At 39.0% G+C, this 17,726-nt stretch overlaps 2 protein-coding genes and 1 long non-coding RNA gene across 6 annotated transcripts in view; 1 reads left to right on the top strand and 2 right to left on the bottom strand.

Moving 5' to 3' along the window:
• LOC137176011 (ecto-ADP-ribosyltransferase 4-like) overlaps nt 1-17,726 on the bottom strand; it is a 36,567-nt gene that overhangs the window by 11,318 nt on the left and 7,523 nt on the right. The window lies entirely within an intron of this gene.
• LOC137176009 (ecto-ADP-ribosyltransferase 5-like) overlaps nt 7,351-17,726 on the top strand; it is a 55,353-nt gene continuing 44,977 nt past the window's right edge. For 2 of the 4 annotated variants that reach the window (XM_067582020.1, XM_067582018.1), the window contains exons 1-3: nt 7,351-7,487; nt 7,840-7,931; nt 8,459-8,539. In XM_067582020.1, the coding sequence (XP_067438121.1) occupies nt 7,860-7,931; nt 8,459-8,539 (153 nt within the window). In that variant the 5' untranslated portion in view covers nt 7,351-7,487; nt 7,840-7,859. Of the gene's footprint in view, nt 7,488-7,839; nt 7,932-8,458; nt 8,540-9,279; nt 10,156-17,726 lie in introns of those variants that run through there. The other 2 variants (XM_067582019.1, XM_067582021.1) reach the window with 2 other exon arrangements.
• Nucleotides 16,971-17,321, bottom strand: LOC137176026 (uncharacterized). Its single transcript, XR_010925775.1, has 2 exons — nt 17,104-17,321; nt 16,971-17,053 (listed from the first exon to the last, which is right to left on the bottom strand). It is a non-coding gene; the product is annotated as an uncharacterized lncRNA (long non-coding RNA).

The raw sequence follows: 17,726 nt of genomic DNA, 5'->3' as shown, positions 1-17,726 counted from the left end.
CTGTCAGTGAACAGTCAGCAGTGTGCTACATGCTATGCTCTTCCTTTGCTCAGAGGCTTCTGGACAATAAATGATAGAAACACAACCTGTGGCACCTTAAACAGGATCATGTGATCCGACCATCAATCAGGGAAATGTGTCTTTGACAACAGACCAGAAACACTGTTAGAGACAGTCAGTGTTCATGTCTGTGTTGGTAGTTTATCATTCATCATTTTTATTATATCACACATGTATTGATTCCATACAGAGACATACAGTCTGCTGCACATAGAAATCAATGTAAAACAGCACAGATGCTCCTACATCTGATACTGTACACAGTAATAGATGATGTTGTGATGCACAATGATTGACTTCAGTACAGCTGTTGTATCGATTTATAGATTTATTGATTGATTTATGAAGTTTACAGAACAAAACTCATTTTATTTCATTTTCTCCATCAGTTGACATTGTGGGTGTATGTGATGTGCTATTGTGTGTAGCTTTGTATTTTGTATTATATGTCCTGTTTGTTTTTTGCTTTGTACTGTTTGTTGTTGTTCTGTTTTAATGTGACCTGCCAAAGCGACTGCAGATGAAAAACTCTGGTGCAATACATCAAATGTTAATATTTATGTTTAACACAGTAAATGGTCCCAATAAATACATCAAACAGAAAAAAAGAAAACTCTGCTCTCTCATTAGTTGTGTAGCTTTGGAGTTTAGGTAACTCTTGCAGTTTAGATTACTCACATCTTTTTGTTCACTCTCCAAAACAAAGACCTTCTCACAGTCCTTCAGAACTGGAAATTCACCCCGACCTTCAGTAATGTGTGTTATGTTGAATGTTTCATAGGGGGGGATAAGCTCTTCCTCATTTGTTCCAAGGGTTGTATAATTCCCCAGGTAAGCTCCTGAACAGGTCTCAATCTTAAAGCAGGTCTTCTTACCAAAGGCATCAAGGTTTATTTTTTAGAGCTGGAGTCAAACGCACCAATGTGTGTGTTCAATCATTTAACTTTAACACTTATGGAAAACCACCAAGCTTGAAGTACACAGACTGCATCTCAGAGAACCCTCAACAATATGGTGAAAGCTGTGAGATCTTCTTATTTCTCTAATATATGCCAGCAAGAGAAAGGTAAAAACCTTAAGTCCTGCTTGACACTGTGAATTATATTGTCTCTCAAACAGTGACTGCATTAAATATTTTATTGACAAGGTTGTAAATGTTAGGGCAAATATCTCACCTTTGTCCACTCACTAGTGGTTCCTCAAAACCATCCATCTTGAACTCTTTCTGTCCTGTATCCATAGATGATATTGCAGCCTTGTTAGGGCAAATGAAACCCTCCTTGAGCCCACTAGATGTCCTCTCTGTTCTTAAAGGTTTTTAACTCTATTGACCCCTTCATAGTCAATATTATAAACTGCTCTCTTCCATCAGGTGTGTTCTCATTGTACTTTAAGCAGGCTATTGTTCAACCTTTGTTGAAGAAATCAAACCTGGACCCCTCCCCCACCCCTCAACTACAAGCCCATTTCAAAACTCCCTTTCTTGTCCAAAATTTTAGAAAAGGCTGTTGAGAAGCAACTTCTTCAAACACTGGAATTTAAATCTGGTTTCCGTAAACTGTTCTCCACTGAAACAGCTCTCAGATGGCAGAGATTATTCTGTTTTAATTTTATTGGACCTTTAGCAGCTATAGTTAAATGTATTTCTGGGGTCAGAGCGGGCGACATAGAATCAAATTTAAAACTGCTGGCTAAGAATAGATGTAAATATGGTACGATTGTTAGTCATGTTGGCGGCAACGACTCCTGATTACGCCAATCAGAGGTCACTGAATTTAATGTTGAGTCAGTGGGAACATATGCGAAGAAAGAAGTGATGATAAGGCCCTGAGCTGTAAAAAGTTGTCAGCCATCTAGTCCTTAATGGCAGTCAGACAATTGTGCAGACAGTTTAAGTCTTATCAGGCTTAAAAGAAACATACCGCTGTCATGTGTAAGTGTCCAAATACTTACTGTCTAAACTGTACTTGTATTAAAATAAGCTAACATGAGAATTCTTTTCTAAACTTCCTCCTTCCCCCATATGGACCACCATATTCTCCAGGTTCACTTCTGAGAAATGAGCACACACGTAGCCTCCATCAAATATTTTAATGTCACTTTGGAGATCAAACATTAAACCAGCCTTCAGCATCAAAGTCCGAAGTTCACTTTCATTGTACATCAGAGAGAAACACAATGGAAAAGTCGGAACACATGACCTGTGGTGACCTGAACCGGTTCAAATAAAACATGTGACAATACATCATAATGTTCAGGTCTTCAATGTTAACAGACACTGATGTGAGAAGTTCAGGACAGTTTTCACTTTTCGTCCCAAAGCTCCCCGTCCAGCTACAGATCTTCAGTCTGTCTGATTATAGTTAAATCCACCAGCACTCACATGTTGCTTTCAATAACCTCACACTGACATCAGTCTCTCCTTAATGACAAATTAGAAAGAAAAATGAATGGAGACAAGAACGTGCCATTCAAACCACCTTAAAACTTAAAATCTTCTTATTCCTCGGCTGAAGGGTTTATGACTGTGAACCCAAAACTACATTGAATGTGTGTCACACAGAGTCTACAGAGACTGAGAGTCTGTGTTCATCTCTGACACTGTTTGCAACAAGATAATAATATAATGATGATCACAGTTTATATTAATGTTTCTTCTTTAGTTTTGTGGATACAATGTTTATGCATTTTCTTATGATTTGGATTATGGAGATATGATTTATGGATAATTGGCACACTAAAATGTATTACAGAAGATAACTATGAGGTACAATACTATGTCTTGGCTGGGCACCTATTCATTTTCTATTTTGTTATTACCTATTTATGTTTCAGAGGTCTACCAGTCACTATAACAAAATAAACTTGATAATAATATTCATGATATCCTACAAACTAGGGCTGAAATAGGAAAACAACCTCTCTCCTTAAGTGAGAACACAATTGTTTCACAGGTTTTGTTAAAAGTATTTCCCAGGTAGTCTGCTAACTGCACAGATGTGACTGAGAAATCCAAAAGTCCCCCTTAAGCCCTTCTGGTGAGCTCAAGAGCCTCTGTTGTGACTTTCAGGCAAAATGCTTTTGTTTGGCCCTTACCCTTAAAGAGACTTTGTACAGCATCAGAGAAAACCTTCTGGAAACTATCAGCAGACTTGTTGTTTAAGATGGGAGGAGAATGAAAATAGAAGAGAAGAAAGCAGGACCTTTAATGGTCAGATAAACATAAAGCAGCCTCAGTGGTGTCAACACTGTCAACAGATCAAGTTTGTCCCTTAAAGTCACTGGGACCCTTAGTCTGTAAATGATCTTACAGCTCTTTTTACTTACATTATTCTTCTAATTATTTCTGATTTCTTGTGTCTGTCCCCAAAACTACACAGAGACCGTGTCTGTCCCCAAAACCACATAAACTGTGTCTGTTCCCAAAACCACATAGAGACTACCTTTGTCCCCAAAACCACATAGACTGTGTCTGTCCCCAAAACCACATAGAGACTGTCTGTTCCCTGACTATACTATCGGAAGTGATGATAAGGCCCTGAGCTGTAAAAAGTTGTCACCCATCTAGTCCTTAATGGCAGTCAGACAATTGTGCAGACAGTTTAAGTCTTATCAGGCTTAAAAGAAACATACCGCTGTCATGTGTAAGTGTCCAAATACTTACTGTCTAAACTGTACTTGTATTAAAATAAGCTAACATGAGAATTCTTTTCTAAACTTCCTCCTTCCCCCATATGGACCACCATATTCTCCAGGTTCACTTCTGAGAAATGAGCACACACGTAGCCTCCATCAAATATTTCAATGTCACTTTGGAGATCAAACATTAAACCAGCCTTCAGCATCAAAGTCCGAAGTTCACTTTCATTGTACATCAGAGAGAAACACAATGGAAAAGTCGGAACACATGACCTGTGGTGACCTGAACCGGTTCAAATAAAACATGTGACAATACATCATAATGTTCAGGTCTTCAATGTTAACAGACACTGATGTGAGAAGTTCAGGACAGTTTTCACTTTTCGTCCCAAAGCTCCCCGTCCAGCTACAGATCTTCAGTCTGTCTGATTATAGTTAAATCCACCAGCACTCACATGTTGCTTTCAATAACCTCACACTGACATCAGTCTCTCCTTAATGACAAATTAGAAAGAAAAATGAATGGAGACAAGAACGTGCCATTCAAACCACCTTAAAACTTAAAATCTTCTTATTCCTCGGCTGAAGGGTTTATGACTGTGAACCCAAAACTACATTGAATGTGTGTCACACAGAGTCTACAGAGACTGAGAGTCTGTGTTCATCTCTGACACTGTTTGCAACAAGATAATAATATAATGATGATCACAGTTTATATTAATGTTTCTTCTTTAGTTTTGTGGATACAATGTTTATGCATTTTCTTATGATTTGGATTATGGAGATATGATTTATGGATAACTGGCACACTAAAATGTATTACAGAAGATAACTATGAGGTACAATACTATGTCTTGGCTGGGCACCTATTCATTTTCTATTTTGTCATTACCTATTTATGTTTCAGAGGTCTACCAGTCACTATAACAAAATAAACTTGATAATAATATTCATGATATCCTACAAACTAGGGCTGAAATAGGAAAACAACCTCTCTCCTTAAGTGAGAACACAATTGTTTCACAGGTTTTGTTAAAAGTATTTCCCAGGTAGTCTGCTAACTGCACAGATGTGACTGAGAAATCCAAAAGTCCCCCTTAAGCCCTTCTGGTGAACTCAAGAGCCTCTGTTGTGACTTTCAGGCAAAATGCTTTTGTTTGGCCCTTACCCTTAAAGAGACTTTGTGCAGCATCAGAGAAAACCTTCTGGAAACTATCAGCAGACTTGTTGTTTAAGATGGGAGGAGAATGAAAATAGAGGAGAAGAAAGCAGGACCTTTAATGGTCAGATAAACATAAAGCAGCCTCAGTGGTGTCAACACTGTCAACAGATCAAGTTTGTCCCTTAAAGTCACTGGGACCCTTAGTCTGTAAATGATCTTACAGCTCTTTTTACTTACATTATTCTTCTAATTATTTCTGATTTCTTGTGTCTGTCCCCAAAACTACACAGAGACCGTGTCTGTCCCCAAAACCACATAAACTGTTTCTGTTCCCAAAACCACATAGAGACTACGTTTGTCCCCAAAACCACATAGACTGTGTCTGTCCCCAAAACCACATAAACTGTGTCTGTTCCCAAAACCACATAGAGACTACGTTTGTCCCCAAAACCACATAGACTGTGTCTGTCCCCAAAACCACATAGAGACTACGTTTGTCCCCAAAACCACATAAATTGTGTCTGTCCCCAAAACTACACAGAGGCCGTGTCTGTCCCCAAAACCACAAAGAGACCACGTTTGTCCCCAAAACCACATAACCTGTGTCTGTCCCCAAAACCACATAGAGACTGTCTGTTCCCTGACTATAATATTGGAAGTGATGATAAGGCCCTGAGCTGTAAAAAGTTGTCACCCATCTAGTCCTTAATGGCAGTCAGACAATTGTGCAGACAGTTTAAGTCTTATCAGGCTTAAAAGAAACATACCGCTGTCATGTGTAAGTGTCCAAATACTTACTGTCTAAACTGTACTTGTATTAAAATAAGCTAACATGAGAATTCTTTTCTAAACTTCCTCCTTCCCCCATATGGACCACCATATTCTCCAGGTTCACTTCAGTTCTGAGAAATGAGCACACACGTAGCCTCCATCAAATATTTTAATGTCACTTTGGAGATCAAACATTAAACCAGCCTTCAGCATCAAAGTCCGAAGTTCACTTTCATTGTTCATCAGAGAGAAACACAATGGAAAAGTCGGAACACATGACCTGTGGTGACCTGAACCGGTTCAAATAAAACATGTGACAATACATCATAATGTTCAGGTCTTCAATGTTAACAGACGCTGATGTGAGAAGTTCAGGACAGTTTTCACTTTTCTTCCCAAAGCTCCCCGTCCAGCTACAGATCTTCAGTCTGTCTGATTATAGTTAAATCCACCAGCACTCACATGTTGCTTTCAATAACCTCACACTGACATCAATCTCTCCTTAATGACAAATTAGAAAGAAAAATGAATGGAGACAAGAACGTGCCATTCAAACCACCTTAAAACTTAAAATCTTCTTATTCCTCGGCTGAAGGGTTTATGACTGTGAACCCAAAACTACATTGAATGTGTGTCACACAGAGTCTACAGAGACTGAGAGTCTGTGTTCATCTCTGACACTGTTTGCAACAAGATAATAATATAATGATGATCACAGTTTATATTAATGTTTCTTCTTTAGTTTTGTGGATACAATGTTTATGCATTTTCTTATGATTTGGATTATGGAGATATGATTTATGGATAACTGGCACACTAAAATGTATTACAGAAGATAACTATGAGGTACAATACTATGTCTTGGCTGGGCACCTATTCATTTTCTATTTTGTCATTACCTATTTATGTTTCAGAGGTCTACCAGTCACTATAACAAAATAAACTTGATAATAATATTCATGATATCCTACAAACTAGGGCTGAAATAGGAAAACAACCTCTCTCCTTAAGTGAGAACACAATTGTTTCACAGGTTTTGTTAAAAGTATTTCCCAGGTAGTCTGCTAACTGCACAGATGTGACTGAGAAATCCAAAAGTCCCCCTTAAGCCCTTTTGGTGAGCTCAAGAGCCTCTGTTGTGACTTTCAGGCAAAATGCTTTTGTTTGGCCCTTACCCTTAAAGAGACTTTGTACAGCATCAGAGAAAACCTTCTGGAAACTATCAGCAGACTTGTTGTTTAAGATGGGAGGAGAATGAAAATAGAAGAAAAGAAAGCAGGACCTTTAATGGTCAGATAAACATAAAGCAGCCTCAGTGGTGTCAACACTGTCAACAGATCAAGTTTGTCCCTTAAAGTCACTGGGACCCTTAGTCTGTAAATGATCTTACAGCTCTTTTTACTTACATTATTCTTCTAATTATTTCTGATTTCTTTCTGTTCTGTGTTGTTTAAACTGCATGCTGAGAAAATCAGTACCGTTATTCATTACTTAGTTTTACATTCTTGGGTTTTTTTCTCACTTCATTTTTATTTTTTGTGGTAACTCGACACAGTTGTAAAGAAGTGCTCCCCTCAATGGTCTTGAGGAGAGCTGAAGATGGTAAATGTAGGTTGGTAACAATTTAAATCCAACTGATCATCACATGTAGTCTTTATCACAAGGTTGTTTAATGAAGGTTGTTGTTCCTGCCTTTTAGAGGTGGAGCCTGAAAAAAGTGAAAAAGAAAGAGTTTCTGTGAAATGGTGACCACAGAAAGTTCGTCTCGTCTCTGACAGACTATAAAACCTCTGCAGTCTGACTCCTCTCTGCTCTTCCTGCCTCCTCAGCATCTCAGAGCAAGTGTTCAACACAGGTAAAAACTCTTTGACACACTAACGATGAAATACTTTCAAATATGAAGATCAGGATTTTACACCAGATTCACTTAATAATAACTGAACCTAATAGATGTCTTCATTTATCAATGTATGAAGTTCATTATTATGCAATAACATTATGTTTTAACGTTTTTACAAACTTTATGTATTTGTGTGTCACTATGGTGACAAGCTGTGGCTTTGTGGTGAGCTGTGTGTCTATGGTATTTATAAAAAGAGACGACCATGAGTCCTGTAGAAATATTAAGGACCTGCTGTCTAACCAAACCTTTTGACCAGCAGTCAGCATGTCACACTTCTTTATTTGTGTATGTTCACGTTGTACAGCTGTTTTCCTGACTGCAGAGATGGCAGTGCCCTGCACAATCATCATGGCTGCTACAGTACTTACAGCCCTTATGCCACCCATCTATTGTTTGGTGAGTAACACATTCTGCTAACAGTGAGGGACATTTTTACATTTACTTTCCACTCCAACATCATGTGTGACAGATCTGTAGACACATCAGAAAAAGTCCTGACAATAACGAGACATGTGCTGTGTGTTTTCTGATTGATGAAACAACATCTGAAGTGTAACTTCATGTTGTGGTAGAAAAACCACAAGAAGCTTTTTTCAAAGTCAGAGCTCCAGCGTTGAAGAGCGTCTAGAGATGAAGCGTTCCCACCTGATCATTGGAGGAGTTCTAGTCCTACTTGCTGCTTTAAGACTTTCAGTCCTTGTCTGGTGGTTTAAGATTAATATTAACATTTATTTATTGTAATTTCTCATCACTCACATACATTGAAACTAAATGTATCCTCTGCATTTAACTAAACCTACACTCATACACTAGGAGCAGCTACAGTGCAGCGCCCGGGGATCAACTCCAGGTCTTTTTGCCAGTTTCTTGGTCAGGAGCTCTGACAGGAGTATTAACCCTAACATACATGTCTTTGATGGTAGGAGGAAACCAGAGAACCCAGCAGAGACCCACGCAGACACGGGGAGAACATGGAAACTCCACGCAGGGACCTGCCCATTGTGGTGAGTAACACATTCTGCTAACAGTCTTAAGCTTCAGTTTTATTGTCTTTATACAACAGAGGATTGATCAGTCAAACCTGTTGAGTGTATTGAACGTTAAGGTTTGTATGTAACCAACTTGTGAGTGGACGGTATCATCTTGTTTTATTCCATGAAGTCAAGTTGGTTGTCAGCTCAGTTCCAGCCCTGTCTCCTACTAAATGTCTTTATATACTAGGAAATAGTTTTCCCATTGTGGTAACAAACGTAATGGCTGCTTGAATGATGTTTGAGAGCAGAGCTGTAGAGGAGGATAAACACACAGAAACACTGTTAAACCAGCGCTCAAAGTGCAGAGTTCACATCCTCAGTCCTGTGTGTTCAGTGTTTGGTTACAGTTAGTGAAAGATGCTGCTTTCACTTCAATGTTCATAAACTTTCTCTCTGTATTAAACAGAGACCAGGATCTTTCTCTGACCTGAACCAGGTGCCATAAACCACAGTCATAAAAACCTAAATATTGCTGTGTCACTACCAGCTGATATTAGTCTGCAAAACAATAAAACATGTTATCAGTCAACGTTTCATTGACACGTTCAGTATCAACATTTTCTCATCATGTTGACAGAAAACATCATTCAGACTGCATTACGTTTCCTTCAACCTGTATTTACTGCTGCACTTTATATAAGTTGGTTTGAATAAATCATAAAACCTTTGTTGTGTAACATCACCTGTTCCTTCCTTCTTCTGCCCTCCAGACCTCCGGCCCATTTCCACTGAACATGGCTCCTGATGCTGTTGATGACAAGTACGATGGCTGCGACAAGGAGATGGAGAAGAAAGTCAACAGCACATATTTCAAAGAAGAGAATGTGGGAACATTGGAAATGGTCTGGGAAAAATGTTCAAACAAAACATACCCACAGAATAAGGCTCTTATCAAAAATCACATGCTGGCAATCTGTGTCTATACATCCAGATACATTTATAAAGAATTCAATGATGCAGTGCGGACCAATAGGAGCATCTATGGCAGCTCCTTCCGATTCCATTCTTTACATTTCTGGCTGACTACTGCCATACAAAAGCTGAATAACAATCATCAGTGTCAGACTACTTATCGAAAAACCAATGTTACATTCACTGGCAATGTTAACGACATCATTCGGTTTGGTGCGTTTGCCTCCAGCTCTATAGAAACAAACCTTACTCGATTTGGTAACAAGACCTGCTTTAAAATTGAGACCTGTTCAGGAGCTTACCTGAAGAATTATTCATGGTTTCAAGATGAGGAAGAGGTGCTTATCCCCCCCTATGAAACATTCAAGATAACTGACATTACTGAAGGTCGGGGTGAATTTCCAGTTCTGAAGGATTGTGAGAAGGTCTTTGTTTTGAAGAGTGAACGAAAAGATGTGAGTAATCTAAACTGCAAGAGTTACCTAAACTCCAAAGCTACACAACTAATGAGAGAGCAGAGTTTTCTCTTTTTCTGTCTGATGTATTTATTGGGAACATTTACTGTGTTAAACATAAATGTTAACATTTGATGTACTGCACCAGAGTTAGCTTATAAAATGAGTTTTGTTCTGTAAACATCATAAATCAATCAATAAATCTATAAATCGATACAACAGCTGTACTGAAGTCAATCATTGTGCATCACAACATCATCTATTACTGTGTACAGTATCAGATGTAGGAGCATCTGTGCTGTTTTGATTCTACTCAATATTATATATATAACAACATAACTGACCAAATAAAGAATGTTAACACGTGTGCAGCGTCAACAACAAATAAACAAACACAAACAATCAGAAACTCATTCAGTCATGTTGATGTTGATGGAAAGTTTCCAGCAGCTGTTTGACGTCCTGCAGACTGACTGCAGCAGCTCAGACGCATCAGATGGAAATAAAAGGCTTCATGATGTAAACTGTGAGATTATTTTTCTGTTCTGTATGTTTTCATCATCTCCTCCCAACAAACACAAACTGCTCCTGTTTGTTTTCTAAGAATGAGCTGACAACCGTTTCCTGACATGTAAATTCAACATCAGCTGTTTGAAAAGATATTAGAGAAGCATCATATTAACATGTGAAGTTCAGTATAATAATGTTGTGTTTCCAGATGTTTGGATGCATCATATTAACATGTGAAGTTCAGTATAATAATGACTTTATTGAGAGTGAACAGCACGTTTCGCCTGTAGCTTCTCCAGGTTCACTCAATACAACTGCTGAGTACTCACAGGTGTGATAAATACATTTGAGTTACATGACTAATTATCACAGTCTTCATTTTCTCAAAGTGAACGTTTTACAAAGGGCACGAAGAATGAGAATATACATATCACAAAAAACATGACATGATTAATGTTGCACAAAGTTACAAGAATTACACCATTTTATATAATTAAACTTCATTACATCCCGTAAACAACTGACTGGATAGGCTGGGTAAAGTAAAGAATGGACTACAGGTCATACAGCTGTCCCTCTACATCACTAAATGGGAAGGGTGAGTGCCAGGGGACCTAGTGGCTCATCTCTCCCTAAGAGTCCAAGTAGCCTGTGGAGAGAAATACAAGTTAATATTTACATATCTCAGACGAAAACTCAAATCCTGTGTTTCATTAAGTCCATAAGGTTCAATAGTATTCAGTTCATAAATCCAAAATGCCTCCCTTCTTAAGAGCTGGTTAATCAAGTTACCACCTCTTGGATCGGGTCGCACTCTTTCATTGCCGATAAATTTGAGGGACGTAGCCGACCCATGGTTTTTCTCCTTGTAGTGTCTAGCAATGGCATAATCCACATCTGTTTCAAAGGTTGAATAATTCTTCAGCTCCTGAACAGGTCTCAATCTTAAAGCGGGTCTCGCTACTGTGGTGTATTTTCATTAAAAGTCATTGGTGTGCTTAAAGACAATATTAAGCTATGCAGATTGATTTTATAAGTTTATAAGCAATAAGGGCTAGTGTGATACAATTTGTATTGGTGTAGTTATAATCTCATGAACCATATTTAATCACACTGTACGTATAGAGGCACGGCAGAAGAATCATAATCATACACTGGAGAAATTTGAGTGTGTTTGTATTACATGTCACTTTGCTTGGGTCTGCTAAAGTCTTCACCTTCTAAAAAAATACTCTCTGGAGGAGATCAAGAAATAAGGGTGTAAAATGACTAGAATAACTTATAAAAAAAATAAAAGGCCAGAAGACAACTTGGCAATAATGGTGTAAAATGATTCCCAATACTTATATATAAAAATTGGATATAATCAGGTAGAATTGAATATGCCAGTACATATCCTCAAACAGCTCAAAACCTGTTTTGACCAACAACGAGTGACGGAGATAAAAGTAACATAATAATTGGTCAAAAATTAGGGAGGGTGGATGATAAGGTTTGACCTAAGCCGACCCAAGGACATAAAAACAATGCCCCAAAGAAAAAACCTTTGGAGCGATTTGGTTCTTTGTAAAAGTGCTACTTGCTCCCCTTTTTTGCCGGCATTAAAGAACACTTTGCTGCTTGGACCTCTGACTCCCTTTTTATTTTCAAGAGAGAGTTTTTTGCTCTGGTACCTTTTTCTGCAACAATTTGATACAAAACTACCAAAATGAGTAAGGCATTTGTTGTAAGAGCTGTAAAGAAGTAAACAGTCTCTCTATGATATGGAACATAAAACACAATATTTTCAGCCAACATTAATGCATAGATATTTTTTATGTCATAAATTGCAGAATAAAAACATCATTGTGGCATGTGCACAAGTTTGGGCGTTCTGAGAGTTCTGAAGTTTCTGAAGTTTCAGATTCTTTTTATCAGCTCGTTAGACCTGAGGCAAGTCAACAATTAACATTAGGAAATGCAATTTCTGTATAAATTGCGTGTGATTGCTGAAAGTGGATTCAGATTGCATAAGTGGAAGCTGAACACTATTGAAAAATCTAGCAAGACTAAAATCTGTGACAGGTGGAATTGAACCTACAACCTCCTGTTTGTAAGGCAGACATGCTATGCATTAAGCTAGCATGTCTCATGGTAATGCCAGGCCAGATTTTGGTATTTAGTCTGTCAATTACATGAAATTGACAAAAAAGCAGTTCAGCTCAGCTCAGCAAGCAGATTGACATCACTTGGACTCCTTCAACTCTACTGAGCTCTGCCCTAAGCAGGGCTCAAACTCACAACCTTTGGATCTAAAAGGAGTTAAGAAGTGACATGAGCTTAAACGACTGGAGCACTCAGACTGGATCTGTTAACTTGGAAAAGATGTATTTAACAAGAATAGCAATCCACACTTTAGGTAATAATGTGAAATGTATTTACATTTTGAGAGAGAGGAGGCTTGTGGCAACATACTGAGGCAAGATATGTGCTTGAAGAGTTAAAATTGTGGGAGTGACAGCAGTTTAGAAAATCTTTTCTGGTTTAGAAGGATTGCCATCTCATGTCAATGACATCAAGGGCCATCATGAACTGTGTCTTGCAGATGTTTTGTGTCTGACAGAAACACACCTACATGGCTCCTTTGTTGCAGACAGTCTGCATTTACAGGGCTACATTATGTTCAAACACAACAGACACCTTTCCTACACAAATTTACACAAATGGCCAATAGAGGTGGTGGTGGAGTTGCTGTTTATGTGAAAAATCACATTCAAGTACGTGAAATTCAGTACATACATAATGTAACTGACCTTGAGTTCATGGTTTTGAAGGTTGAAGCCCCAGTGAGTGCACTGATTGCAGCTGTATACAGACCTCCAGATTACAGTGTGAGATCATTCCTGTCAAACATGGGAAGCGTTTTGAAGGCGCTGGAGATCATAGATCATCACCCCATCATTGTCTGTGGCGATTTCAATGAGGATCTTTTGTCTTATGCAAGTAAGCCAATTCTGCAGCTGTTTCAATATAGGGGATATGCACAACTCATCACTGTTGCAACCACAGAGACGAACACATTGCTGGACCTCATTTTCATCTCAACCACAGCATTGTCTCCATTCTGGTGTCATGAAAACATATCACAGTTATCACAATCCTGTCTACTGTCTAATATCTTCAAACAGTCAGACTTAAAGATAATTCAAAATCAATGCACTTGTGAATCAGGTTTTTTTTGCATTCTATTAGATATTTGTGTAAAAACTAGTTACACTATTGTTGGAGCTTGACTAATTATGAAAGAAAGTGTGTACAACATATGATAATTATGGTAAAGTGGTGTGTTTCAAGAGATCAAATGATTTAAATTTACAATGATAAAATGAAATGGAGTATATCATAATGATATATATATATATATATATATATATATATATATTGATCTGATCTTTTATTGTGTTTATAAAGTTCATTTATCAGCATTATTTATAGATTTCATTCAACATTTTAGCTCCTTGGTGTATTTCTTTATATGTATGTTGTTGTATGTGTCTGTGTTTTTCTGTGTATAACAAGCTTGTAACTAAGTGCTAATAACCAATCCCCCTAGTGGGATAAATAAAATTGTTTTGAATTAGAATTTTGAATTTGAATGTGATGATTATGTTATGAAGTTGAAAAACCACACCCTCTTGCACTGCAGGGACTTCAGGAATACATGAATAACATGAATTCAAACTCCAATTACAACAATGCTGTTGTCAGGGTCATCTTTGTCTACCAAGATAAAAGTTGTCCATCATGGGGATTGAACTCACTACCTACTATTAATAAAGCAACATTATTCACCACTGCACTATCACAGTTAACAGATTGTGTCCCATTATCCAATTTTCATCTTTAGACCTTTAATTGTACAAAAAATAAGACTTGCAATTTTAACATCTGTATGATATTAAATGGAGCAGGAATAGTTTAGCATGACGGTAAATAATAATCATATCAACCAACTTCAATTATAAGAACACTGTTTCAAAAAGTGCTGGCCTGGGCATGAAATGAGCCACCCAGGAATCACAGTAATGCAGCACAAGTTGATATTTTCTTAAAGAGAAATTGAATGCCCTAAAACTAAAGCTTCTATGTCATAGATTTGAATGTTATTTGTGCAAATATTTGTGATTGAGCATTAGACTGTATAACATATGTACAAAGTGTTTCAAGGAAGAAAGAAATTGCAAATTTATGAAATGGGAGTGTGAGAAGGCACACAGCCTGCACATTGTATGGCAGTGAAGAGCTTTACAAGTGCTCAACAGCATGGACCGCAGAATCTTATCTTATGTTATCCGATGCTGATCATTGAGATAACATGGTTCCCACACAACAATCTGCACAACTTCAGATTTTCTTAAAACTTGCTTAACTGACCAAAAAAGAAGTGGTGAAGAACATGGTTGCAGTATGTCTTCTTGCATAGGCAGGACGACTTGAACCAACAACCTATAGTCTTTGAGACCCATGCTCTACCAACTGAGCTAATTCCCAATAAATGAAGCAGTGCCTACAAACCCACACAAAACTAAAACTCTTATAAGGACAGGTCTAATCAGTGATCAGCCAAATCCCAAACACCTGATGACCTTGTTAGTGAAATATCAGTTTCAGGTGTTCATCTGGCTTTCTGTGGCACATGATTGGATGCCCCGGAATGCCCTTAATGCTTTAAATTCCCCTGCATCTGTGCTGTTCTTTCATTTGGAAAAAGAACTTTGAAGTACTACAGGTGAGTGTGTTGTTTGTAATGTTATTTAAAATAATTTAGAGCACCATGTTTGAGATTGTGTTTTCCTTTGATATAGTGTAGATGTTTTGTGACTTTATCCCATTACTAGCAACTTTCCAGTGAAGAATTTAACTTAAATATGGTTTGACTATGATTGTCTTGTTTTTGTTTTTTTTAAATATTTTTTTAGCATGGCTCTGAGAAAATTACTGGGGACAAGGCCCAATTCCCACCCCCCACTGGCAATCAAGCTATTGGCCACAAGCCCTTAAGGGTTATATCCTGGACTTTAGACAATGGCTGCAAATTTGCATTCTGTAAAGTTAAACTTTAACTTTAGCTTTCAAATGTCTATTTTCAGTGATTGTTTCCTCTTTTGGTTAAAACTTAAGGAGAGGGCACAACTTTTTTTTTAACTTGGTTTGGGTTGTATCTTGTACCAAAAAGCTATTTCTTTGTCTTCTACAGGATGGAACTGTAGTGGTGAGGCTGTGGGGGAGGCTGCAATGTTGGACATTAAAGTGGGAGAGGTGGCTTGCCTCTCCCACTTAAAGGGGACACAATCAGACTACGGGTACGAACTCCAGTGTTGGGCCTCAAACCACAAGGTCACACAAAGAAGGCCTACATGTAACCTGTGAGGCCTGACCACGAGGTGCTTTTTCCTTTGTTTCCCCCGAGACAAAGGAATAGCGCCAAAATGCTGCTTACAGACAATGGGAGTCCATTGCAAACTCCATTTCCAAGGATGCTTTGTGATTTTCGCACCTCAGCAGGGAGCAGTCAACATACAGTCTCATTGGCGGAGACGCTCCTGCACAGCGGAGCGTCCTGATGACGCAGCCATGACATCACCACCCCTTTAAAAACTGACCGTGCCCTGAAGCACACGCCTTTCCCATGTCACTGAGCTAGGGGTAACTCCTGTTCCTCTGAGTCAGCTGACTAAAGGGGGTGTCCCACGCACGTGTTTCCCCTCATTGAAGACTCCCCTCGCCGGGCAAGACGAGACTTCGCCCGTGTTAACCCGAACACATTCCTGGATCCGAGAGAGACCGCTGCTGCAATTTCCTCAATTTCCTCCGAAAAGGAAGTAACGCTGCTTCACCGAGTCGACTCTGCTGTTCTCTCCGCCACGCCGCTGAGAGCCAGCTGCCGTGCTTTTCGCCGACCGTGCGAGAACAGCCACTGTCTGCATCCGAGCCCAGGACAAAGACGGACTACACACACCCACCCTGCTCACTTTCTGAAGCAACCAAGCAAGAGGCATGAGTCTGGGCAGAGGCAGTGTTGTGTGTTCCTATCAGCATCAGTTGCTGTTGTTTAGCATTTAGCTTTTTAGCTTTATTGCTATTGTTTGTTGTGCTGTTGACGAACCGCTGAGTCCATTTTTCCTGCTTTACTTTTAGGAGCATCTCAAGTTTGCTGCCTGTTTAGTTGTGTTCACCACGCTACACTATTTTGTGTTTGTCCCGCTCGGGACTACTGCTGTGTTTGTGCCATCATGAGTGAGGAAGTAAGTTGCTTTGTCGATCAGAAACCAGACAACGTGCGTTACAGACTGCTGTCCGTACACACGCTCTCTGTGGACAAAGCCACTTCTCTCCCTCTCACTTTCTCTCCTTCCCTCTCTTCTGACTAACACATACACGCGCCGGCATCTTTTGCACATCTGATGGTCAGATAACGTCGGACAAAGCTTTGCTTTGTCCTTCCTTATCCGCCATCAGACTTTTTTTTTTTTTTTTTCACAGAATTTGAGTGCAAGACACCGACCACCAGGCAACGCCATCTTGCTTCTGTCTAACCAAGACACCACTGTACTTCTGCCAGCTGGTTCTCGCGCGACATGACTTCCTCCCATAGTCACGTCCACGTCGCAGACCGACATCATCACGCCAGGCCCCGTCGCCATCTTGTCACACACGCATGCTCGCACACATGCATTCCCCTGCATGTGTCCAACCCTGTACATAGCTGTCTGTGTTTGGTAGGATTAGATTTTAGGATAGTTGTTTGTTGAATGAAGCATTCGTTAACTTTGTTCGTTTTGCTAAGTTTAATAACCAAACGCACTACTGCCCGTCCCAACACCAGTCAACAAACTACACCATGTTTGCTCATCATGAGAGCAGTGTTCTAAACCACTGAGCTAACAGACATTCCTAGTAATGAGAGGAAAAAATCTCCATTTTGATGAGGAAAATGTATTTGTCTCAAACTAGAGCTTGAAGCCCAGAGATTTGTACATCATTAGTGAAAGCAAGACTAGTTTAACATGAGAATGAATGATATGTGTAAAAAGTGTTTGAAGGAAGAGAGAATCTGTAAGTTTAAGAAACTGCAGTGAGAGGAGACACACATCCTGCAGACTGTATTGCAGTCAATGAGAACATGACAGCGACTCTCTATTAATTAAGGTTCAGATCTCAAAAACTATAAGTCCTATGTGAAATGTATTTACATTGTGAGAGAGAGGAGGCTTGTGGCAACATACTGAGGCGAGATATGT

The sequence above is a fragment of the Thunnus thynnus genome, chromosome 23 (assembly GCF_963924715.1).
Source record: "Thunnus thynnus chromosome 23, fThuThy2.1, whole genome shotgun sequence".
In the NCBI taxonomy this organism is placed as follows: Eukaryota; Metazoa; Chordata; class Actinopteri; order Scombriformes; family Scombridae; genus Thunnus; species Thunnus thynnus.
The sequence above is the reverse complement of the archived record's forward strand: the minus strand, read 5'-3'. Positions and strand labels throughout refer to the sequence as shown.